The sequence below is a fragment of the Crocuta crocuta genome, unplaced genomic scaffold (genome assembly GCF_008692635.1).
Source record: "Crocuta crocuta isolate KB4526 unplaced genomic scaffold, BGI_CrCroc_1.0 scaffold228, whole genome shotgun sequence".
Classification (NCBI taxonomy): Eukaryota; Metazoa; Chordata; class Mammalia; order Carnivora; family Hyaenidae; genus Crocuta; species Crocuta crocuta.
This window is the reverse complement of record NW_027532820.1, coordinates 2812757-2838823: the sequence shown is the minus strand read 5'-3', so window position 1 is coordinate 2838823 and position 26067 is coordinate 2812757. Positions and strand designations below refer to the sequence as shown.

The 26067-nt window shown below is 43.9% G+C and overlaps 1 protein-coding gene across 1 annotated transcript in view; it reads right to left on the bottom strand.

Annotated features, from left to right (window-relative positions):
- KIAA1549 (KIAA1549 ortholog) overlaps window positions 1–26067 on the bottom strand; it is a 91519-nt gene that overhangs the window by 56184 nt on the left and 9268 nt on the right. The window contains exons 5-11 of the mRNA XM_077781081.1: window positions 25031–25161; window positions 23010–23073; window positions 22020–22079; window positions 20434–20582; window positions 11583–11760; window positions 8542–8726; window positions 818–1014 (exon numbers count right to left, since the gene is read on the bottom strand). Of these exons, the coding sequence (XP_077637207.1) occupies window positions 818–1014; window positions 8542–8726; window positions 11583–11760; window positions 20434–20582; window positions 22020–22079; window positions 23010–23073; window positions 25031–25161 (964 nt within the window). The remainder of the gene's footprint in view (window positions 1–817; window positions 1015–8541; window positions 8727–11582; window positions 11761–20433; window positions 20583–22019; window positions 22080–23009; window positions 23074–25030; window positions 25162–26067) is intronic.

Genomic DNA, 26067 nt, shown 5'->3' with positions numbered 1-26067 from the left:
TCACCCATTCCCCCCCCCCCCCAGCAGGAGATCAAGATTTGGAGTTCAAAGCTCAAAGGAAGGCTGATAATGAGAGGCCTCCATACCATGGCGTGACTATGCTGAGTTCTAAAGTCAACTGCATAAAACCTGATTCTGATCTTTGACCAAGTTCCAGCCCTTCTCACAGGATCAGAGGGTAAAAGGGGGACTTCCAGGTGGTGTGCTAACAAGGCAATCCTCTGTGTGCTTTGCTTTGATAGAAGGAATGGAAATACACTAGGAATGGGAGCTGGGCAGGGAGGTGGTGCTGAGTCCACAGAAACATGCTAACGAGAGTGAATAACACAGATGGCTGGCGAAAAGACAGGCTAAGAAAGAAGGACGTGATGAAAGTCACCTGCAGACAAAGCCACCAGGTCATAGCCAGCCTCTGGCATACTGTCAAGGGCAAAAACAGTATTGGCTGACTGTGTATTATGTGTCATGCACGTTTTTTCCATGACTGCTGACCTCATGTCCAGAAGGCCTAGAATGATCACCCTAGAATATACACACTTGAGCTAGTCAATACCTCATCAAGTCTCACGGGGACCACCACGCCATGAGAGGCAGTGATTCATAACACTAAACACTTAAGCACCTGGCCTCCTGTGGCAGTCCATGGAGTGGGTCAAGAGCCCTCGGGTTCATTGACTTTGGGCAAGCTGGCGCCAGTGTCCTGGGGTTGCAGACCCAGGGAATACTCACCATCAGCCCTTCTGATACCGGAAACTGACAAACAGAAAATGGAAACATGCTCTGTGACAGAGAATAATACAGAAAGCGCAATAAGAACCTTCCCCGGTGACGGACGTTCTTGGAAGGGATCTTCGCCTTGGGGCTGGGCACATCTCCGTTTTCAGAGGGCGTGGTGTGGTCCTTGACAGGTCCCGGCAGTGGTGCTGGCTCATGAATAATCAGTACGTCGTCTTTATTGTGCTGACCCAGATGCTGCTTAGCAAAATCAAAGCCCTTCACGCTAGGGATCTGCAACTAAAACACACACACACACACACACACACACACACACACACACACACAAGCGAGATAGTCAATCGGGATTGTGAGGACTGGCAAGATTATAAGTGCCAGCTTCTGAACCAAGATCGTGCTTGCCATCTTACCATTCTAACCGAACAAGCATCTCTAAAACGTCAACTGTGTGCACAGGGCCATTTACACCTAGAGTTTGTGAAAAGACATATTTGTGAAAGATAAAAGAAGATTATGGGATCAAATAACTAGACCATAATACAAAAGACATCGCAAGACAATACCTGACCCGCCATCACAGTAGCACAATCACGTGCTATGCAGTGGGTGTGACGGGAACAGTGACACGGGTAAGATCCGCAGGAGAGGCAGAACTTGGAGATGCTAAGGGGCAGCTACACACAGAGTGCTTTAGATTGTGTCAAGGACCAGAGAACACTTGAGCGCTGGGAAGAGAGCACATCAGCTGCCCTAGAAGGGTCAGAATGTGGGAAGAGAGAGAAGGCTGGCCAACACCGAATGCCAGTTTCTAGAGCAGAAAACCATTAAATATTTCTAAAGAGGCAGATTTCTAAAATCCAAGCAGACAGGACACAAAGGGGCCAGTAAAAGGGCCAACACTACCCATGTAAGAAACGACGAAAGCCTGAGCCCAAAATCCTAGCAATGAAAACGGGAAGGAATGTACAGTTCTAGAGATGAGGCAGAAGGGTCTGGAAGCCAAATATAGACACAAGAGGCAAAGGAGGGAAAGCAGCCAGTGATAACCTGAATGGCTTATAAGCAGGCAACCTGAACAGCGGAAGGCACATTTGTCATGAAAGAATGGTAACCTGAGGAGATAAAAGGGCAAGTTTCACTTTAGACATGCTTTCGGTTGAGATAGCAGGAAACGCTCCAAAGGAGAGTAGCTGGGTGTCGCTGGGCGTGGAGGACAATAGCGTGGGGGAATTTCAGGCTGGAGACAGGACTTTGAGAGCATCTGTATAGAAGATGACATGTAGGGGACCTGAGATTTTTTTAAAGATGAAAACAGAGTCTGTGGATAAAATGCTAGGTAACATTTAATAGGTTGGGGCTCAAGGGAAGAAGAAGCAAGGGGAAAAAATAGGTGACTTTCAAAGAAATAAAAGAATTTGCGAAGTTCAATATAATAGAAGGGGATAGAGAATTTCTAGAAAGTGGCCAAAAAAAGTCATGCAGGCACAAAGAGGAAGGAGAAAGAGGTCTTTGAAGAAGCCCAGCTCTCGCCCTGGTGGATGCAGATGGTGGATGCAGAAGCTCTACCTGCCCTGGTGGTGCCAACACCAAACCCACAACCCACGCCCCATGAACCTGCTGTGACCTGTCCATGCCTCAGCTTCCAGGCTTGCGCCAACACAGGAAAAGCACTCAAAAGTATATAGAGATGTGGGCAATAAAGGTGAGGCACCCTTTGTGGTGACATTAAAAGTGAAGGGGGCCAAGGGAAGGTATTACGTGTCATTAGCTGGAACTTGCAGACTATAGGAAACCAAAGTGCATTTCGATAATTGCCCCAAGGGCGTCCTTGGCAGGAAGGCCGCATGCACACCAAAGCCCTTGGCAAGACTGTATTCCACATCTTTAAGAGAGTCCCTGGGTCAAAGACAAAGGCCAAACTGACCCCGGGAGTTATTTTAGACAATGTGCTATGTGTAGAAGGAAAAAGGTTTTGTCATATTGGTGCTAACTTCATGACAAATGATTGACAATACCAAAGGCTTAGATCTGTGATCTTGAAGGTCTTTTTAGCGCTAAAAGTCTACGGTCCCTGTTTAGAAAGGAAGTAGTCTGCAATAATGACTTACGCCAGCAGAGGGGGACAAAACTTACTACAAACGTAGTTTACAAAGCCGTTGCTTGGAAACAAAAGGCAAAGACCCGGTGTGGCTGTTTTCTAAATGAATGATGCCGTGTGACCAGAGCAGGCTACTTCACCACAGACAGGAGCCGTTCGTGAGTGGCACACGGTCCCTGGCTCAGAAGGACTGTTTTCACAAATATGGACCCAAACCTGTCTCTCTAGGGTCACTCCCTTCCCTCCAACCACTCAGGGTAAGTTTATGTTCTCATCCATAAGACTGTAGTCTTCAGCAGGGCTCCCCAAATCCCTGGGGGTATACAGTTTCCTAGGGGCATGCAGCCACTTTAAGACCATCAAATTCCAGATGAACAACCTCTGGATATGCTCTTTGCTACCAGTGATTTTCCTGAGAGTGTGCCTGTGTCCTGGGCATCACACTCATTCCCCCTTTCCCATCCCCTGTCATAAGAGTCCTTCTCTTGCTTTACAGAAGAGAGGCACACCTGTCACCCACACAGGGGCCTCTACCCCAGTCACACCTCACGTTAGCTCCATAAACAAGCTGCCTCTAAATGGAAGAATCACAGATATAATCAAGGGTCACTGAGTCAACACCTTCAACACCATTTAGTGAATCTTGGTAAAATCTTCTTTTGTATACTTCCCAGTAAGAAAAGAAATGCCTCCAACGGCCAGGAAACAATCACGTTTGCAAGGTAGATGGTCTGCTTTAGAATAAGTGAAGGAGGAGCCGCAGGCTGCCTCCTCTAAGTAAAGGTCCCAAAGTGAATAAAGGAAAAACCATAGACAGCACTGCCTCTGTGGTACAGTCTGTGTACCCCAAGTTCCCCTACCCTGAGCATCAGGATTCGTGCAAGAAACAAGCACACATATATGTCAAAATGCTTCATAAACGTCCCAGTACCATACAGGTGCGACCAACAGCATTGCTATTGCTACTGGCTGATGAAACGTCAAGCAGTTAACAGGAATTGCTAAGTGTTCTCAGGCATCAGGTAAAACTATAAAGTCAGATACAAAATTTTATAATTCAGCAAGAGGCCTATAGGGCAGAGTAGACCCTCCATTGATATTTTATGAATTATGAATTATTTATTATATGAATTTTATGTTGGTTTTTTTTTACTGAGACAGAGAGAAACAGAGCACCAGAGGGCGGGGGAGGGGGGGAGCTTGGGGCAGAAAGGGAGACAGAGAATCTGAAGCAGGCTCCAGGCTTTGAGCTGTCAGCACAAAGGTCGATGCGGGGCTCGAACCCATGAACCGTGAGATCATGACCTGAACCGAACGCTTAACCAACTGAGCCACACAGGCGCTCCAGCTAAATGAATTTTAAAAAGTCAGGTGGAGTCCCAAACTTACTGGGTCTTGTGGGAAACAAGGAAAAGCCCTGCTGGCTAACTGTTGATTCCCACCAACATCTTCAAATACATCCATTAGATCTTGCACTACTCACAGGCGGGGGTGAGTCACTACCTTCGACAACAATAGAAATCTGGCAACTCATCTGTGCTTCTGCACAAAACAAAAGCTATCTCAGAACACACAGAAGGAAGAAATTAGAGGAAACCTTGCCCACTTATGGAATTAGCTCCTTTTCTTTCATCCCTAGTTTCCAGAATGCTTTTTCTAGTTTCTCCATTTCTTTAAAAGAAAAAAATCTCGAGTGAAGTCTGGCTGTATTGTGTCTCCGGCTTCCCCACACAGGATAAGCTTCAATCAGTATTTTATAAAAGAAGAGCCACAATTAACTAGGGCCTTCAATATTTCTCTTAGGACCCTGTATTTCTGCGAAAAGACGGCTCTCTTTTGTTCCATCTCTCGTTAATATGTCACAGAGGGGACAGGCCTCATTGTCCGTGCCCCACTGGAATATGTCACTGACAAGTCAGAGTGGGCTGGTAAAGCAGGTCAGCCAAAGAACAGGAGAGATGGCTGATGAATTTTAAAACACCAGAGCCATAAATACACTTACAGCCGGGTGGAACAAGACGGAGCGAACCCCAGCTCTCCGGTTAGCCGGAGCCCCTGGGAAGGAGTTAAAGAGGACAATAGAAACCACGGAGCACACCCCAAACGTGCCCGAATAGAAGTCTGCAGTCTCGCAGACAGCAGCACTGTCTATGCATTTCTTATCTGGCGGATGCGACCTGTGAAAAGTCACCACGGTCGCCATGCTGATCCCATTCAAGAGGCGAAGACAAGGCGACCTCACTGCCGTCCGTCTCTGCTGCAGCCCTGGGGCCTCTCGTCCCCCTGTGGTCTTGGAAGTAGAAGAACAGAACTCCAAGATTCCCCCGCCCCCCAGGCCACGGCGAGGCGCAGCCAAGTGACGGCGAGGGGGGAACTGAACTCCCCACGCATTAGGTGCTACAGGGCCCTTGCAGAGAATCAAAGAGCAACCTCAGGGGTGAGAGGAATTGGCTGAGTCGGAAGAAATACCCATGGAGCTTCTCAATTCCATCACCTGTCCGCACAGCCTTCCAAAGTGCTCGTTCCAGGCATGAACATGTCCAAGCTGCTCTCCCTGCTGAAAATCCTCAGTGGCCCCCACTACCTCCAGCACCACTGCCAACTTCTGATCTGTCCTACAACCTCTCCCCACCTGGCTCTTGCCTACTGGCCCCCTCTATTTTTGCTGTGCCCTTCCATAAACCTTTGCTCCAACATTCCTGACAGACAGACCATTCCCTGCACCTGAGCCCACTTCATCTGGCTTCATCTCCTCAACCTCTGAGCTTCAGCCCCAACAGCGCCCCTTCCCGGAGGACAGAGGCAGCCCACTGCCTGATGGGGTAGCCGTCCCTCCTCCCTGCTTCCGCGGTAGCCTGGACAGACCTACGCCGCTGCGTGTCAGCCTCTGGGCCACTTGTCCTTCTCTCTTACTAAAGGTCTCGAAGGTAGGGATTGCATGTCATCTGGGCCCGTGACCCGGCCTGGCCCTGCTTGGCTCAGAGCTGCTTGGTGTTTGGTGAATGGGTTGGCAGTGACTGAAGCAGCTCCGTCGGGCTGCGCGCAGCAGCCACCGGTCAGGAATGGAGCGTGGACTACCCCCCATCAGAAGGGCCAAGCTTCCGTGGCATCAGCGGCATCTTGCCAATGCCATTCACATCTTTAAACAGAACCTCAACAGGGGGATGTGGGTCTGAGCTGCGGTTTTTCTGATACCAGTAAAAAGTGATGGCTTTGGGCTACAGATTAAAGAGACTACAGATAAAAGAAAGATGTGGGTTAGGTTTTTTTAATTAATGGAAATAAAAGAGGACCCTGTCTCCAAATGTGACAGAATGGCCTCTCCCTCTTATCAGATGTCAAAACGAATCTACTCCCAGACTATCTGAAGAGGTTTCCTGCTCGTTATAAGGCATAGTGGGTGTGGGTTTTTGGTCAGCACATTTATTGTTTCCAGATGTTTGCAGCTCTGAGATTTGCTCAAGGATCTGGGGGAGTAGCAGTGCAGCAGCCTCAGGGGGCAGGGTGAGCACCAGAAGGAAAAAGAACTCTTGAAGTCACAGGGACGCTAACGCCCCTCGCTACTGCCACGCAAATCCTAAAGGAGGTGGTTGTAAAGTAGAGATACCTGTTTCTAAACTAAACGCAGATCGTTCTTTTCCTATTATAAACAGGTGACAAGACCTATATGGCGGGTTCCTGTGCCAGCAAAACAAAGACCACGCTTCAGGATTGTCACGGGGCATCCCCCCCCCGCGCCCCCGCCGTCCAGCGTCAGAAGACACTTACTTCCCCAGGGTCTCCTCCATGCAGAAGACCTTCCTACAAACATGCTGGGAAGGGCAACCCCAAGGGCTGGAGGTTCTATTTGAAACCCTGTCCATTTGATTTATAGTAACATCTGGGGCACGAAAATATTTCGGAAGTAAAAGGAGGAGGAGGAGAAAACTTGGAGAATATCCTGTTTTGAACTCAAGGGATGCTGTCCTCTGACAGGTGAATGAAGGAACAGATGATGGATGGGCTTTCGTGGGGAGTGTTGACGTGAGGCAACACGGAACGTTAAAGACCTGAATACACAACCATCTATACTGGGTCTCTCTGTAACAATACTCTTTCACCAGAACAAAAACAGTCCCAAACTTACTGTTGATCTTAGTACAATAACATTCACGCTATGAACGACTTAGCACATCAAGTACTTTTTCCGTGCCACTACCTCGCCTAACAACAAAACAACCTTAGTGTGCTATGTAAATAATAAATGAAGACAGGTGATGAATATAACCTTAGTGTATCAAACGCTTCCAATACATTTGATAATCAAAAGCTTGCAACTTAGTCATGACTCTGCATTTTTTAGTTCATTCATAAGAAGAAAATACTTCTTTTTTCTTTCAGCAGGTATGGGTTTGTAATGCGTAGCGTTTCTTATACCCAGACAGAATAAATTTAAAAGGTCAACAAGCAACCCTTTATTTCTTCTTGTTCTACCTCTTGCTTGCTTTTTTTTAAATCAAATTTCTAGAGTCAAATGAGTCCTCTAAATGTATGAGACCCACAGAGGGTAGACATTTGTAAACACAGTAGAGGGACTATCATTTTCCATTTCCTTGGTAACGGCTAATTGGCATGGTGTGCTAGATGCATGCAGCTATTGACTTCTTCTTGGGTAGTTGGCATGTTTTGGCTCATAAAAGATCAACCAAAACTAGACACTTACTAAGTCAATGTCTTAGCTCTGAAACTGGTATGTGACAAACACTGCAGAAACCATTCACACATAAACGTGAGAATGGCTATTATTATAAAAACTAAATTGAGTGCTTTGGAATGGCATGAAAAAGATGTTTTAAAAACACTGCTGTTAAACTAGGTGTAGGTGAATTAACTCTAAAAGATGGCAGACTTGGGGTGGGTATTGCAAAAAAAAAAAAAAAAATCTAGAGAATTCTGCACTCAGGTTGCTTGCTCTTCTCTAAAGAACCCTGACCTGGAAACAGCAGCCATGCATTAGAGGTGTTGTTTCTTAAAAGAAAACCCACACAGAATCTTCTCAGTAAGCCAACAATCCAAAAACTAAAATATAAAAGAAAAAAAGACTCTGAGTACATCGAAAGATTGGCAAATACGGACCCACTTGTATATTTAAAACGTTTAAGGCATGTAGTATCATTTTTTAACGATTACGAGATCTTGATCAAGGTAGATAGTGGCCTTTCAATGTGGTGGATGGGAAATAAAGGAATTGTCTAGTGGAGCTGTTGTATGGATGAAACAGACCTACAGATCTGAGAAAACCTCCCTTGGCTCCCGTTCTCTGAGAGGATCCAGGGTTACTGGATAAAATCGATCAGAATTCATACAAAAATGGATGTGATCTTCGAACTAATCATCTCATAAATAAAATCACAGTAGGCTTGGGAGCTTATAACATTCCTAACCCTTGATACAACTTCATCTTCTTGGCACATATTTAATACTCAGAAGAATCGCGGTTCCAGGAAGCAAATATGAGGCAAAGGGATACCACCGTTAAAGCCAAAAAATGTCCCTACTAGGTCCGAGCTCTCCTGTCTTTCAGTTTTCAATTAGCAATAATTATGCCTCAGATAAACCTCATTGGCTACGAGACTCTTTCTCCTGTCTTTCAGTATCAAGAGCCTGAACTCAGCCTACCGCAGCCTGTAAGACGGTCTACGTGACCGCTGGGCAGTTACGCCCCTTACCTTCTGACGCTGCTGGATGTTGGCCACCGTGTCAGGCTGGAAGTCCAACTTGTCCGTGCGGCAGAGTTTCCAGTAGAGGATGATGACGATCACCATCACCACGAGCACTGGAATGACCACACCGACAATGACCCACAGGTTGCTGCTCTGGGACTCTGGGGACGGCCTCTTCACTCTGTCCAAGGCTGCAGACGAAGAAGACAGGTCATTCACTAATTCTTCTACAGTCGTTTACTGGATGGCCCTTCTGTGTAGAGACCATGCCTTCTTCTATGAGAAACCTGTAAAGTCTGTCATTTCAGGTCAAGACACGTAGTTGGAGGCTGTGACCTCCTGATGGCTAAAAACATGAGTCAGTAAACAAACACAACATAGACTGTTACATCCTCCATGCATTAGGGACTACGTTGACACAGGTGACGTGTCTAAAGGAACATGGCTCATTCGATGGCAGAGCTAGGTTCATTCCGGGTCTCCTGACTTCCAGTACATTCTACTAGCTCCACTGTAATCTCACTGCAGGAATACTTCCATACTAAAAATCTGAAACACCTACAAGTAATCTATGAGCACCGCCTTCATTTCCTCACCTCTCTCCCTCTAAACCACTAAAACAAGATGTGAGGTACCAGATGCCAATGTTTAAATTACATGAACTCCTACGCACTGATCCAAAATCTGCCACCCCCCATCCTCCCGACCACCCCCACCACTGCCACAGCCTCCCATCTTACGTGACCTTGGAGGAGTATGCTTCAACCCCTGTGCCTCATGTCCTTCACCTAACCTAACTCATGTCTTTCCCGAACCTTGCCTCCTGATCCAGGGCCCTTGACCACTTCATTCTGCACCCATCCTCTCAAAGGGCTCAGCTCCTCCTTAAGCTCAGGTTACACCCACCAGGTGCCCCAAACCCAAATGTCCTCCTCCCCTCTGTCCAACCTTCTCATCCGTGGTGATCACTTCATAAAAACCTCTCCATGACGATACTAGTTTCCTCCCTTTCGAACTTATTTTATTCTGGTTACCTTGACCCTACAAATGGTAACTCACTATATTTTAAAATGCATTTTATTACACAAATGTGTCATCTTGATACACAGCACTCCTCCACTCATTAATATGGTCATGACTCTAGGTCTTGTCTCTTCAAATACATTTCAGTCTCCACGGGCAGGGGCTAAGTTTTACGCTCTTTTCATATCCTATAATGGTTAACATGTGCTGTGGGATCAAAATGTTTCTGCTCAAAGATGTAACAACGAAAACATTCCTGGTGCCGGCTTCAGCGTGGGCTTAGGCCCCGGGAGAGTGACAAGGGAAGGCAGCGAGCCCTCTACAGCACATGCACTACACAGACAGCACAAGTCAGAGAGCACAGACTAGGCGGGAAATAAAAAGACGACTACGTGTTAATCCTATTTTTAAATCTGGCCTGAATATAGCCTATATCTGCTCATTTTTCATGAAAACAACTGACCATACGGAAGGAGGGACAGAGTCAAACCGAGGAGGTGGGACAAGTAGATCCTCTTCTCACCCAGTAACACCCTGGTGGAGGCATGGGTTCATCAAATGAGGCCCTGATACCACGGTCTACGGCTGCCGTGGGGCTCAGCCTGACGGTGGCTGAGGCTTCCGATCCCAGGATCCTTACTCTGTGGATTGTGGCAAGAAACTGAGGAAAGAGAGGCGCAGAGAGCAATGGAAGTGGCGGGAAAGGTACCCGCACCCTATTGCAATTCACCTTTTTCAACGGTGAAGTGCTTAGCTGGAATGCTGTGAGCGCAGAGCCTTCTTGGGATTCTCTCTGCCTCTCTCTCTCTCTCTTTCTCTCTCTCAGGATGGATAAATAACCTTAAAATTCTTTTTCATAAAATAAAATATAAAATGTCCAAATGAAGAAATATAGTAAGAGCTTTGTTAACTTTTTTTCTCACTGCTCTGAAACAGAACACGCGAATATGCAACCATATCCTAAATACACGAACACAAACCACCACCAGCTATTTGCTTAAAACTCTCTCCATCATCATCTATGAAGTGTGCCCGGGAGTCCCTGTCCTGCTTAGTTTCCAGGGACAAGTACAGATTTCACAAAGAATCTTCCATGATAAATCACAACTCTGAAGCTGTCACTTCGCAAAAATGTCTTTGCCTCCTCTGTGTTCTCTCTAAAGACCCTTTCAATATTTTCTGATGCTCCATTACTTCTAAACACTTACTTATCCCCTTACTCTTGGGAGCAAATATCACCGAGTTCCTCCAAGGATTGCTCTCTGGCTCATAATGCAAAAACAGCCACATTAAAATAGCAGCCTGATTCATAAGGGAACATTTAGAGAAATACACTCTTCCATGCCCTTCCTTCTCCTTCATTTTAAATACCCAAAATCTGGGAGTTGAAAAATAAGGCACTGAGAGCAATCGCTGCCAGGGGGCAGGAGCCAAGTATCTTCCAACAATAATACAGAAATATCAAAATACCTCTTTCTAAATTGTGAAGTACTGTGAGGACGGGGAGAGAGAGAAACAGCACTGCAAAGGGTAAGGATCAAGGACTTCTTTGTATTAAAAAACTCAGAAGGAAGCCAATAAATGCAGAGGGTACCTCCCAGCTTCCTGTGTGACTAACTGTCCCCACCAACGTTCTAAATACGACAGACAAGATTTTGGAATAAGTACAGAGAAAGCAAGTTACTTTACATAAGACGAAATTTCTAAAAGAGACATAGTACAGGAAGGGGGGGGGAATGTTACAATTCACTAAAGCTAGGAGAACCCACTTGAACACTGGGGTTACAAAATGCCAGGTAAGAAAAACAGCAGTGAAGCCTGAATCAACTAAATAAAGAAGGACTTGTCAAGTGAATTTTAACAACTGACATCTTATACGAGTGTCCCGTAATAAGGGCTTAAGACACAAATTTCTGTGCACATAAGAATGCTTTAAATTCAGATTTCACTGTCAGAAAAAAAGACTGGCTTTTGACCGCAGCACAGCACTGACACTACTTAGGGTCTGTGCCTCATGCACTTACGTTGGGCAACAGCACCTTGAATTCGGTAACCCAAGATAATGGCTGCTCTCTGGATATCTATCTTGTTAATCAGATCTGAAGACTTGACTGCACTGAGCCTTTCTCCATCTTGATCCTCCACGAAGTATATGAGCTGCACAGGATTGTCCTCTCCCTCCAGCCTTGACACGTTTACCATCTGAAAGACAACAGAAACCGTTAGCATTTTCGAAGCTCGTGTTTCCAGATGGCCTTTCTCAGGGCACTCAATCTTGACTCTGTTATTCAGGATTCATTCCAATCCTCAAACTGAGCCCGTTACACCATCCTGGCTCCCAGAATCCCCACGATGCTCTCTTGATGGGAAGATGGATGGTTAGGATGAAAGTTACTCTGTACGGAAGAACAAATGTGCTTCGTCTTGCTCAAAGTCTTCTCTGAGACACAGGGCAAGTTGGAGACAGAGAACACAACTTGCCAAGTCTGGGAGTCGAGAACTGCTACCAGCTAGCCCCGGGCACATCACAGGAGAGCACTAATGTCCTCCAAACATGAATCGTAATCGTTAGGTACGTCCCTGGTTCTCAGAAACTATTACTGGTTCTATCCAATCTCATCTTGAATCTTACCAGCATTTTTTCTTTTTTTCAGTGCAAGGTTTCTCAATCTTGGCCCGACTGCCATTTCGGTTCAATGGGGGGGGCTTTCCCAAGTACTGCAGGATGGTCCTCCACTCACTAGATGCCAGTACCAATAGCCATACCCTTCCCCACTACTCGTGACAAACAAAAATGGCACCAGACATTGTCAAATGTACCCTACAGGGCAGAGGGGAGGGGCAGCAAAATCACCCCCACTTGAGCCACTCCTCTCAGGATGATAAATCTAATGAATTCTTTAACATCCCACTATTGGTGATGGACGGATCATCCAGACAGAGAATCAGTAAGGAAACAGCATATCTGAGCAACACTATAGACTAAAGGAACCTAACAGACATTTACAGAACATTGCATCCAATATCAATAGAATTGAATATGCATTCTTCTCAAGCACACATGGAACATATTCTGGGATACACCATATGTTGGGCCACAAAACAAGTCTCAACAAATTCAAGAAGACAGAAATGATATCAAGTATCTATTCTGACCACAATGGTATGAAACTAATCAATAATAGGAGAAAAGCTGGAAATTTCACAAATACAGGGAAATTAAACAGCACATTCCTGAAAACGCCAATAGACCAAAGATGAAATCAAAAGGGGAATTTAAAAAATATCTTGAGACAAATGAAAGCAACCCAACATGCCAAAACTTATGGGATACAGCAAAAGCAGTTTAAGAGGAAAGTTTACAGCTATAAATGCATACTTCAAGAAAAAAGAAAGATCTCAAATAAAAAAATTAACTTTACACCTCTAGGAACTAGGAGAAAGGAAGGAAGGAAGGAAGGAAGAAGGGAGGGAGGGAGGGAGGGAGGGAAGGACAGACAGACGTAAGCCCAAGGTTAGCAGAAGGGAGAAAATAATAAAGTTTAGAACATAAATAAATAAAATAGGGAATAGGAAAAATTAAGAATGGGCTCTAAAAAGATAAAACTGACAAATCTTCAACTAGACTAACAAAGAAAACAGAGGACCCAAATGAAAGTTATAAATAAAAGAGACACTGCAACAGATAACAGAAATACAAAGGATCATAAGAGAATATCATGAATAATTATACACCAACAAATTGTGTAAATTTGTTTAGAATGGATAAACACACATGACCTACTGAGACTGAATCATGAAGAAATAGAAAATGTGAACAGAACAGTAAGGACTGAGAAGATCAAATCAGTAATCAAAAACTTCCCAACAAAAAAAGGCCAGGACCAGATGGTTTCACTGACGAATTCTACCAAACATTTGAAGTATTAATGCTAATCCTTCTCAAAATTTTCCAAAACAATAAAGAGAAGGGAACATTCCCAAATTCATTTTATGAGACCAATATTAAATATTACCCTGATCCAATAAGGATACTACAAAAAGAAAGAAAGAAAGAAAGAAAGAAAGAAAGAAAGAAAGAAAGAAAGAAAGAAAGAAAAAAGAAAGCTAAAGCCACTATCTCTAATGAATTAGATGCAAAAATTCTCAACAAAATATATTTCTAGCAAACCAAATAGAACAGCACATTAAAAAGATCATGCACCGGGACACCTGGGTGGCTCAGTCAGTTAAGAGACCGAATTTGGCTCAGGTCATTATCTTATGTTTCATGAGTTCAAGCCCCGCATCAGGCTCTGTGCTGACAGCTCATGGCCTGGAGTCTGCTTCAGATTCCGTGTCCGTCCCCCTCTCTCTCTGCCCCTTTCATGCTTGCTCTGTCTCTCTATCAAAAATAAATTAACAGTATAAAAAAATCATGCACCATGATCAAATGGGATTCATCCTGGAGATACAGGATCGTTCAACATATGCAAATCACTAAGTGTCATATATCACATCAATAAATGAAAGATAAAAATCACATGACCATCTCAAAAGATACAGGTAAAGTATTTGACAAAATTCAAAATCCATTAATGATAAAAACTCTCAACAAATCAAGTGTAGAAGGAACATACCTCAACATAGTACAGGCCATATATGACAAACTCACAGCTACCATACTCAGGGGTAAAAGGTTGAAAGTTTTTACTGTAGGCTCAGAAACAAGATTGCCTACTCTCACTAGTCCCATTCAACACAGTACTGAAAGTCCTAGCCAGGGCAATCAGGCAAGAAAAAGAAATAAAAGGCATCCAAATCAGAAAGGAAGAAGTAAAATTTATCACTATTACAGATGACATGATATTATACATAGAAAACCCTAAAGACTCCACACACAAAAAAAACCTGTTAAAATAAATGAATTCAGTAAAGTTACAGGATACAAAATTAATACATGAAAATCTGTTGTGTTTTTATACACTAACAATAAAGTATCTGAAAAAGAAATAAATACAACAATCCCATTCACAATAGCATCAAAAATAATAAAATACTGGGGCGCCTGGGTGGCTCAGTCAGTTAAGTGTCTGACTTCGGTTCAGGTCATGATCTCACACTTTGTGGGTTCGAGCCCCGTGTCAGGCTCTGTGCTGACAGCTAGCTCAGAGCCTGGAGCCTGCTTCGGATTCTGTATCTCCCTCTCTCTCTGACCCTCCCCTGCTCACGCTGTCTCTCTCTCAGAAATTTAAAAAAAAAAAAAAAATTAAAAAAATAAAAAATAATAAAATACTTAGGAATAAACCAAACTAAGGAATTAGAAGATCTGTACACTGACGGAAGCCGGGGTGGCTCAGTTGGTTAAGCACCCGACTTCGGCTCTGATCATGATCTCATAGTTCATGAGTTCGAGCCCTGCATCCGGCTCCCTGCTGTCAGCACGGAGCTTACTTTGGATCCTCTGTCCCCCTCTCTATGCCCCTCCTTGTGCACACTCTCTCATTCTCTCTCTTGAGAATAAAAAACATTAAAAATGTTTTAGAAAAGAAGATCTGTACACTGAAAATTTAAGACACTGATCAGAGAACCTAAAGACACAAATAAATGGAAAGATATCCTGCGTTCATGGATTGGAATAATTAATATTATCAAAATGTCCATACTATCCAAAACTATCTATAGATGCCATCTAGAGCCATCAAAATTCCAACGGCATTTAGAAATAGAAAAAACAATCCTAAAATTCACATGGAACCGCAGGGGGCTCTGGAGATAAAGGAGCTAAGAAAGCTCAATGGGGAAAAGGTGGTCTTTTCAATAAACAGTGTCGGGAAACTGTACATTCACTTCCAAAAGAATGAAAGTGGGTCCTTATCTTTCCACTCACAAAAATTACCTCCAATGGAAAGATTTAAATGTAAGACCTGAAACCATAAAACTCCTAGAAAAAAACATAAGGGTAAGGCTCCTTGACACTAGTCTTGGCAATGATTTGATATAGAACACTGAAAGCACGAGCAACAAAGCTACAAAGCAAAAATGAACAAGCAGGCTATATCAAACTTAAAAGCTTCTGCACAGCAAACAAAAAAAAAGATTCAACAAAATGAAAAGGCAATCTACAGAATGGGAGAAATTATGCACAAATCATATCTGATAAGGGGTTAATATCCAAATATAGAAGGAACTCACACAATTCAGTAGCAAAAAAAAAAAAAGACCAAAAAAACCCCAAAAAACATAAACCTCTTTGATTTAAAAATGGGCATAAGGGGCACCTGGGCGGCTCAGCTGGTTGAGCGTCGACTGCGGCTCAGGTCATGATCTCACGGTTCATGGGTTCGAGCCCCACGTCAGGCTCTGTGCTGACAGCCAGCTCAGAGCCTGGAGCCTGTTTCAGATTCTGTGTCTCCCTCTCTCTCTGACCCTCCCCTGTTTGTGCTGTTCTCTCTCTCTCTCTCAGAAATAAAAAACATAAAATATTTTTTTTAAAAAATGGGCATAAGATCTGAATAGACATTTTTCCAAAACAGATATACAAATGGCCAACAGTTATATGAAAAGGTCAAGATCACTAATCATCAGAGAAATGCAAATCAAAACCACAATGAGATATCACCTCACACCTGTTAGAATGGCTATTATCAAAAAGACAATAGATGAGTGCTGATAAGAAAGTAGAGGAAAGGGGACCATTATGCATGGTTGGTGGGAAGTACAATAGTGCAGCCATTGTGAAAAACAGTATGCAGTTTCCTCAAAATATTTAAAATGGAACTATACTATGATCCAGGAATCCCACCTCTGGGTACACAGCCAAAGGAAATGAAATCCATTATCTTGAAAAGATATCTGAACCCCCCCTGTTCACTGCAGCATTATTTACAATGGCCAAGACATGGAAGAGACCTAAGTGTCCATCTCTGGATGAATGGATAAAGAAGATGTGATATGACACTCTCTCTCTCCCTCTCTCCCTCCCTCTCTCTCTCTCTCTCTCTCACACACACACACACACACACACACACACACACGGAATATTATTCGGTTATGAGAAAGAAGGAAATACTCCCATTTGCAACACGGATGGACCTCAAGGGCATTATGCAAAGCAAAATAAGTCAGACAGAGAAAGACAAATACTCTATGATCTCACTTACATGTGGAATCTAAAAAAGCCAAAGTCCTAAGAATAGAGAGTAGGTGGTAGTTGCCAGGGGCAGGGGGTGGGAGAAATGGTGGACAAAGGGTACAAAGTTTCAGCTATAAGATGAATAAGCTCCAGGGGTCCAATGCACAGCACAGTGACCATAGTTAACAATACCGTATCATATACTTAAAAGTTGCGGAAGAGTATAGATCTTAAAGGTTCTCACCACATACACAAAAAAGGGAACTATGTATGTAATGGATGTATTAACTAATCTTATTGTGGTAATCATTTTGCAGTATATACATATATAAAATCATCACACTGTACACTTTAAACCTATACGTGTCATATATCAAGTATATCTCAATCAAGCTAGAAAGCTATGCATTAAATTCACAATCTCCTAGGTCAAACAGTACCTAGGAAATTTGTCCCAAAATTGATCTCTCTCAGGTGGGATAGGTAGTTCTTTCACATTAGGACTTCAGAATTTCTGAACCTCCTATATCAGTTTTATATAAATATACCTTTCTATTTTGTTGCTGTTTCTCTTAATAATATGCAACAATTTTGCTGCCCCTATAAACTCCGGAAAACTGCAGGACTGATGTTCTGGGGAAATAGCAACAATGAGTCCAAGCCCTCTGTTTTGTACAGGCAATCTGAATGTGTGGGATCGACATTTGCCACTGGCAAAATGCAGCTGCTACTTTGCCAGCCACGTGTGCAGAATTGTAATACTGCCCCACGTTCTGGACATGGCTGCTGGACTCCTCCTTCACTCCTGGAAACTTTTGGCAAACCAACAATCATGATTTCACTGTGAATGCCTTCTTTCAGATTATTTACAAAGCTCCTTAACAACACAGGTCCAAACTCTCATCCCTGAAGAGTCTGTTCTTTATACCTCTCCATCCTGAGAAGGGCTCATCTATCCTGCCCTTTGTTTGCTATTTCTAGACTAATTCCCTGACCACTGCTATTCCCTACCCACCTCCTCCTTCCCCAAACTGGGCTGCAGTGATTAATTTTTACTAGCCTTTCAAATGGAAGACTATCAAAAGGCAACTGAAACACAAGGAGATTATATCCACTTGTGTGCCTGTTTATTACACTGAAAAGTTCTGATACATTTCGGAATGGTTCTTTCTTACAGAAACCAGGTTCCCATATACTTGGGTATATAATTAAAGATTCTACAAACCTGTCCAATCTGAAAGCAACCATCAGTAAAATCTAATTGTAGCATCCTTTCTAGATGACTTACGAGACCCATATCTGGAATCTATACCACCACAGTACAATGGAGTCAGCATTTAGGGCCACATTTTCAATTTCATTTTTTAAATTATTTTCTGATTAAAATCACATGTTTACGCTACAAATTATATGCTCACTGCTGAACTTTGAAAAACACACAAAAAATATAAAGAATAAAATGAAAATCACCTGAAATTCAATCAACCAAGGAAAACCACTGGCGACATTCTGGTATATTGCCATTATTTTTTTCCCATAGGTTTTACATTAATACTTGGATGACAGTACATACATTCTTTGGTAGTCTCTCTTCACTTGGGCATCTCTCTATATCACTCGATCAGGTTTAAAAAATGACAATGGCTACGTAACATTCCAACATAAAAAGATTCACTGTAATTTGTTTACTCGTTCTCCAGCAGCAGGACATTTAGGTTGTTTGAATACTTTCACTTTTGCAGATTATATTCTGCTGAAGAGTCCTGCACTGCTGTACATGAATTGTTGTCTGCACATCTTCACACTGGGTCACCCTTAGGGGGAAGAGATGTAGGACAGGTCTCTATGTAATCTGTCAGATGGCACCACTGGCCTGGGGTGGCTTGGCTAACTCCCACAAATCTCATATTCCTACCTTAGGGAACTTGCACAACTAAAGTAGCACCTCCTTATGCAGCTCTGTGGTGCTCTGTGGCGAATAAGTTTAGGAATTCCCTGAGCTTGCACACGTGGGTTTACAAAGCATACTGGAACAAGAAGCCTCAGGATGAAAGCATCCANCCCATTTAGTACACTAGCAGAAAGCTGCTTTCACAGGAAGGAAGGACCAAATTAGATAAACAGGTAAGAAGGGCTATAGACCACAGCAGGGCGAAGTTGCCCAGAGAGGAGCTAATTAGCCAAAGAAAGTGCCTTGTTGACCCTGACTTAGCATGCTCTTTCCGTCCGGTCCCCTAGGCTAGCTAAACTAGCTAAAATAAACAGACGGTAGCCTCAAGCCAGCAGTAAACAATCATCTGCCCAGCACCAGGATTTTGTTTTGTATTGACCCAAACCCCTAACACCTCCTATATTCAAAGCCCCTTTCCCTCACACCCAGGAGTTAATGTTCACAGTTTCATAGTCTGCACACCCATCATGTTTGTAAGCCTTCTGATCCTTAAAAAAAAACAACAAAAAACAAACAAACAAACAAAAAAAAACGAGCAAGAATCCTTACTTGGGGCTCTGGTCTCCTCCTCCCAGGTATTAGCCTCTCTCGCATTCTAATCCTGAGTCGGCTCTCTTGCTGGACGAGAGAGAACTCCAGACCCGGAGTCTGGGACAGTGCTCTTTAACTGTTTTATGTGCATAAATGAGGCTCAAACAAGACCTTGAGCTCCATGAAGCCAGGGCTGCTAATTAAGGCAAGGTTTTTTACACGTCATTTTAATTTTTTCTTTATTTTCTGCTTATTTAACGTTACTCTCAATTTTTTATTAGTTCTTAAAACTGTCTCTATATTCTACTACACCTGGCAAGGAAACTACTCTGGGGAAGGGAATCAAGAACAGTGTTTATGGGGAAATCTTGCTAAGAGGGTCACAGGACAAAGATGCCAGCTCAAGGCAACCCCCAGCTGCCCCTCCACCAGGTCCTGCTGTGCACCTTCCTCTCTGATGCCTCCAAACCACCCACCTCTCTGCCCCTGCACTTCCGGGTCTCACCCTGCTTTCCTGTCTCTGCAATATCGCGGCTCCACACATCCCAGTCTGCTAGTTCTGTAAGTCAGCAGTCGATAAAGAAAAAAAAAATCCAAAAAGAACATAATTCACATTGAGTTGGGGATAAATTATAGCCCAACCTCCGACTCTCTGTGAGGATGCGCATTTCTTAATGGGTCATATCCGGTTCTGTCACTCGTAACCTTTCTGCTAGTTTACAAATTGAGATGTATGGTGACAGATGGCAGGTAACTAGACTTAGTGTGGTGGTCACGTTACAGCGTGTGCAAATATCAAATCATTATCTTGCATACCTGCAACTAATATGATGGTATCGATCAATGTTACTTCTATTTAAAAAATAAAAAGTGAAAACCACTGGGTAATATGAAGCCACCATGGTTGACAGGAGGCAGGAAGGAGGAAGTGCTGGAAGAGAGAGGACAGACTTCTCCTCTCTCAGTTGCTTCAGGTCTCTTCCAGCCGGATGCTGCATAAAATGGACATTTTTGGTAATTAAAAACCTACTCTGAAAAATAAGGTCACCTGATGGCAGGGCAACCCAGTGACACAATTCCTTTGCTGTGCTCCCCACGGGGTCTTTTTGTCTAGACTCTAGTTGAACTGAAATGCTACCACGTTCAGCTGCTACCCGATATAGCCACCAGTCTAAATTAGAATTTTCTCACGGGCACTTTCCATTTGCATGAAAATACAGCGTGTTTCTAGACAACTCTCTCTCCCGCCTCCCCTCTTCCCTTAGCCTTCTCAGAGTACCTGCACGATGCTGTTCCCCGCGGCAATGGTGGCCCTTCTCCACATCCGCCTCCGGGTGGACACCTCGCTAAGCAGCTGGGCCAGTTTGCGTTCCATCTCAGCCTGAAACACTTCATTCTGGAGCTGCTTCTCCACGACGCCCAGGAGAACTACATTTACAAAACAAGTCAGCAGAGGAGGAAAAATGGGTGTGTGCACAGGAGAAGTGAACAGAGGATTGCTAGAGTGCCAGTCCCTAGAGAGGAGACACTAAGAGGAGAAAAAGTGAACATGAACAGGGCCATGGGGCACCGGGAAGTGCTGCTCAGAGGTCTTGCTTACAGTTCCAAGCTCCAAGTGCTATGAGGACTGGTGGCCTGGTGGCTACAAGTCCCAGACACTCAGCAGCGTAAGAGCTTTGGAGCAAAGAACTCCCACACAAGATCAAACACGTTATCTGCACTTATTTCGAAATTTCTGGAAACGGTCCGAGTCCATCTGTTATCTTGACTCAAGACTTAGCCTAAACTGACCCGAGATAAGGGTGCCTGTCTTAAACCATCTTCTGTAAACAAGATTATCGAACAGATAACAGGCTTGTGAGCTATTATAGGAGAAAAACGCATATGCTGTTCAGGCAGAACTGGCTCAGATCTGCTCTAAGACAGGACCACAGACAAGTCCCTTAGTGCTATGAAGATTATCTGCAGGGGCGCCTGGGTGGCTCAGTCGGTTAAATGTCTGACTTGGGCTCAGGTCATGATCCCACGGTTCGTGGGTTCGAGCCCTGTGCTGGGCTCTGTGCTGACGGACGGCTCAAAGCCTAGAGCCTACTTTGGATTCTGTGTCTCTCTTTCTCTCTGTGCCTCCCATACTTGCTCTCTGTCTCTCTAAAAGAATAATATAAAGAAAAGTATCTGGAAAATGGCACCACTGTAATATTGAAGAGGTAGAGCCTCTACGTGGGCTGCTGTATGTGAAGCGAGGCGCACCTATAGGTATTGAGAACCCATAAGTGGTGACCATGACCACAGCACACACTTCCTCCCCATCACCAGTTACTTGCTGTGCCGCCCATACGAGGACCGCACAGTGAGGGTGTAACTATATCTTACACTTTGATTACCCAGTTAGAAAGCCTTTATCTGCAATGCCACAACTATAAATATCTGCCCCAGGCCCACACAACTTTTAAAAAAGCTCCTTAAAAAAAACAAAACAAAAAAAGCTTCTTGCTTGCTCACCAAGCTACCTTTTTTATCCTCATAAAACCAAACAAATAAGGCTTTTTAGAAAAAAAAGAGATCCTTGCTTTGGAACCCCATCCTGTTCTGGATCAGAAGACGGTCGATTCTTGTTAGACTTTCCCCTGGACCTGACGTATGAATTTTAAAGAAAGCCAATTCTTTTTGTGCCATAACTCAGTGGGACGCATTCCCACAGCTGAATCCGAATTCCTTTCTCATTCATTCTTTGCCAAGAATTTAAGGTACATTATGCCCTGAATTCAGGACTCAGAAACAAGAAAGGCAGGATCACGCTCAATATGCCTGCAGAGACTTTTTTTATTCTTACAGTTTCCAAAACATTATGTAAGTTAAACATACCTGTTCTCACCCAAGAGGACTTCAACAGCTGGGATAAGTTGAGCTGTGGGTACTGGAAGGCTATAAAAAGGAAAGGAGGGAAATCTGTAAAAAGCAGGTTTGCAACCAACAGAAAGGTAAGTGTGGGGAATACCCGGTAAGTCACAGCACAGTGCCTTTCCTATACTACCGAGCGCAAAATATGGAAGAACAAAATGCCAGACTGGTGTGAAGGCACAGACAATACGCAATTTCTGAGCACAAGAGTCCCAGGAGAAAGACGGAGAGAAAGAAATACAAGGCTTGTTTCAGTGACATTGTAGACACTGCTTCACACAGAGAGCCCGCCCACAAGGTCCCCTTGAAATCGCACTGTTCCAGAGCAATGGTTTCTCAAACCGAGTTCCCCAGGGCCCTAGGCTTTCCCAGCAATGACTCAGGGTAAAGTGACCCTATGTCCTGGCTTGCCTGGGACAGTCCCTGGGTACCCCGGCTGTCCAGCACACATTATTTTATCCCTCCCTGCACTGCACGGAACTGAAAGGTGCTCTTTGAAAAGAACAATTCCATCCCTGCCTGCTCTCGCCGTCGACAAGTTATTCTTTCTAATTTAATTAACAGCACACTGAAACACGTAAAAGTCATTAGACCATTTGGCTGTTCCATTTTGAAAAAGAATTTGATGTGTCCTTCTGCCTGACTTCAACTCTGGAATCTACTGTTTTTTGAAGTCATAAATGTTTTCCCCACCTCCACTCCATTTGCACCGTGAATCTAATTGCGTCAGCCAGGAAGAAAGGTTTTGTTTGCTTTTGTTTATTTATTTATTTTCAGCTTTACATGTACAGGCAGTAAGATTTACTCTTTTTTAGGATACAGACTTATGGCTTTGGACAAATGCACAAACTTCCATAATCACCCCATAAAGACACAGAACAGAACAGCCTCATCAGCCCCCCAAAACTGCCTTCTGTTACTCTCTTGCTGTCGAGCTTTCCTCCCACCCATCACCCCTGGCAACCACAGGTCTGCTCTCCGTGCCTCTGGGCTTTACCTTTTCCAGAACTGGCGTCGGCTTTAACAGTGCCAGTCACTCTCAAAAGACAGTATCATACCAAGGCCCGTGGGTGAGGGGGGCTCCGGAGGCCCACCCTGCCTTAACTCTGAGAGGCTCCAAATTTATCTGATTTATAGTCTGGNAGTTGACTTTCTCCCTCTTCTTTCCTTTCTACCTGCCACACAGCAGCCACATCTTCACCCTGACAGGCCCAAAAAACCGCTCCCTGAGCAGAAAGGATCTCCCCGTCAGCACAAGCTTAAGTGCTGTGGGCCTGGACCCTAAACAAGAAGGTGGGCAGAGACTGAGATAACCCCCACGCACACAAGAGACAGAGAAGGAGAGAAAACGAAAAAAGCGGCAGATCTGCGGTGAAAATTACACTGAAGCGCTCCATCCCCACGAATCCATATGCTACAGGGGCCGGGGGTCCCAGTCCACCCCACCATCTGCGCTGGCATTCTCTGCCCCAGGCCCGGTGCTGCAGCGAAGTCTCCCATCAGGAGGCAGGGCGGATACAGACACAGACACCACAGCCCAAGAGGAGAGCAGCCAAAATTAACAACCTGCTTCTTCACTCCTAATGGCGACCATCTCACGGTCTCCAAATATTTACAGCAAACTAGGAGCACAAGCATGAAGGACCGAGATCAACACAGAACAAGAGCCTCAGAGAAAACGGAGACAACATGGGAACCAGAAGGCAACTTCTAACAAAGTCTCACTAATGTCCCCATAGACTTTTCCAGGTGATAGTGCATCTTCATTCAAGAGAATCCTGCATCTTTGCAGGAGAAGCCACAATGGAAATGGGGCAAAGAACCAAAAAACAAAAACAAAAACAAAAACAGATGGCTGAAAGAAAATTCAGCAGACAGACTGAAAAATATGATGGATGCCGCTGAAGATGAAATTAATGGCTTCAGGGGACAAAGATTAGAAAATGTGTAAAAATGGGGAATTTAAAAAAGAGATGGAATATATAAGAAAAAATAATACAAAAGGTAGATCCAGGTACACCAAAATCTATTTAATATAAATTGTAGAGAGGCGCCTGGGTGGCTCAGTTTTAGGCGTCCAAGTTTGGCTCAGGCCATGATCTCATAGTTCGTGAGATTGAGCCCTGCATCAGGCTCTGCGCTGACAGTGTGGAGCCTGCTTGGGATTCTCTCTCTCTCCCTCTCTCTGCCCCTCTCCCACTTACACACACTCTCTCAAAATAAGTAAGTAAACTTTTAAAAAATATTCAAGTCATAGAAAGAGAGAACAAAGAATATGGAGAAAAATATCAAAAGAAATATAAGAACACTAACAGTTTCCATATAATACATACCAAAACCTGTTCTTTTTTTTCTTAATGTTTACTTATTTTTGAAAGAGACAGGGTGTGAGTGGGAGAGGGACAGAGAGAGAGGGAGACACAGAATTCAAAGCAGGCTCCAAGGTCTGAGCTGTTAGCACAGAGCCTGACGGAGGGCTCAAACTCACGGACAAGATCACGACCTGAGCTGAAGTTGGCCACTTAACCAACTGAGCCACCCAGGTGCCCCCAATGCCTGTTCTTTAATTCGTGGCTATATTCTCTGTTTTTAGAGAAAAAAGAAGTGCTGCATTTCGTGGTTTTCCACAACGTGAAATACCAGTGTATTTAGGCATTTTCCCCACATTGGGTATTCAGGTTGATATGGTTCCTTCTTAGAACATTCTAGAATTTCTAACATATGTTCATCTCTCTCTAGCTCACCACATCTGAGCTCCCTAGTTATCCTGTTACTCCGTGATCTTCAAATATGCCTAGCCTATTCACGCCATGTGAACTCAGGGCCCTGGAAAGAAATCAACCTTGATTCATGTGAATGGAACCTCTTCTAAGAGAGGGAATCGATAAGAGTTAATTGTGGCCTAAATGAAACATGTGAAACTAGTTCATCTTCGAAGAACAAAGCGCCTTATTCTGGTCCCGCGTTATTCTCACCTGCACAGTGAGGTTATGCGTCCCCGGGTGGTGTTTGCTCACTTCTGAAAGAGCTATCATCAAGCCTTTTTCGATGCGCTGGGTGAAGTTGCAGAAGCCAGTATCCACACTCTGAGGCACAAACTGAAGTACTGAGAGAAGAAAGCAATCACAGGCCCACGAACCAGGCATTGCTTTAGTGTTAAGGAATGAGGATGCGAAAAATACTATCTAGTTCAACTAACACACCCAGAGCACAGAATGAAGTACTAAGAAGGATTATTGATGGGTATCGTAGCGTGAAAACGTAGAAAGCTGCCTCTGCACCAAATGAACATATATGATGTGAAGGCGGCTCATATCATTTTAAAATGGAAAAAAATAACAGTGTGAGCATCAGATTGATGCGACTGACTGAAACATTCCAAATATGAAATGTGAAATCTGACACAGTTACAGGTAAAATGACAGGGTATCTGGTATTGCTTTAAAACACTCTCAACTCCTCAAAAAAAATAAAACAAAAACAAACCACTGTGGGGGATAAATGAAACAAAACTGGGAAAACATCAATAATTTTTCAAGCGTGGATGTGTGTGTGTGAGTGTATTTAACAGTCCTCATCTCTTAGGGCACCTGGATGGCTCAGTCAGTGGAGCACGCAACTCTCGATCTCAGGGTTGTGAGTTCAAGCCACACATTGGGCATGGAGATTACTTAAAAATATAATTTTTTAAAAAATTTTTAATGTTTATTTTTAAAAGAGAGAGAGACAAAGCGTGAGTGGGAGAGACACAGAGACACAGAAAGCGAAGCAGGCTGCAGGGCTCTGAGCTGTCGGCACAGAGCCCAACACGGGGCCTGAACCCATGAACCACAAGATCTTGACCTGCACCAAAGTCAGACACTTAACTGGCTGAGCCACCCAGGCACCCCATGAAATTAAAAAAAAAAAAAAAAAAAGGTCTTCATCTCTTAGAAGCATGGACTGAAATATTTATGAGGGAGATGACATGATACCATATCAAAATAATGTGAGAAGGGGGCATACAGATGTG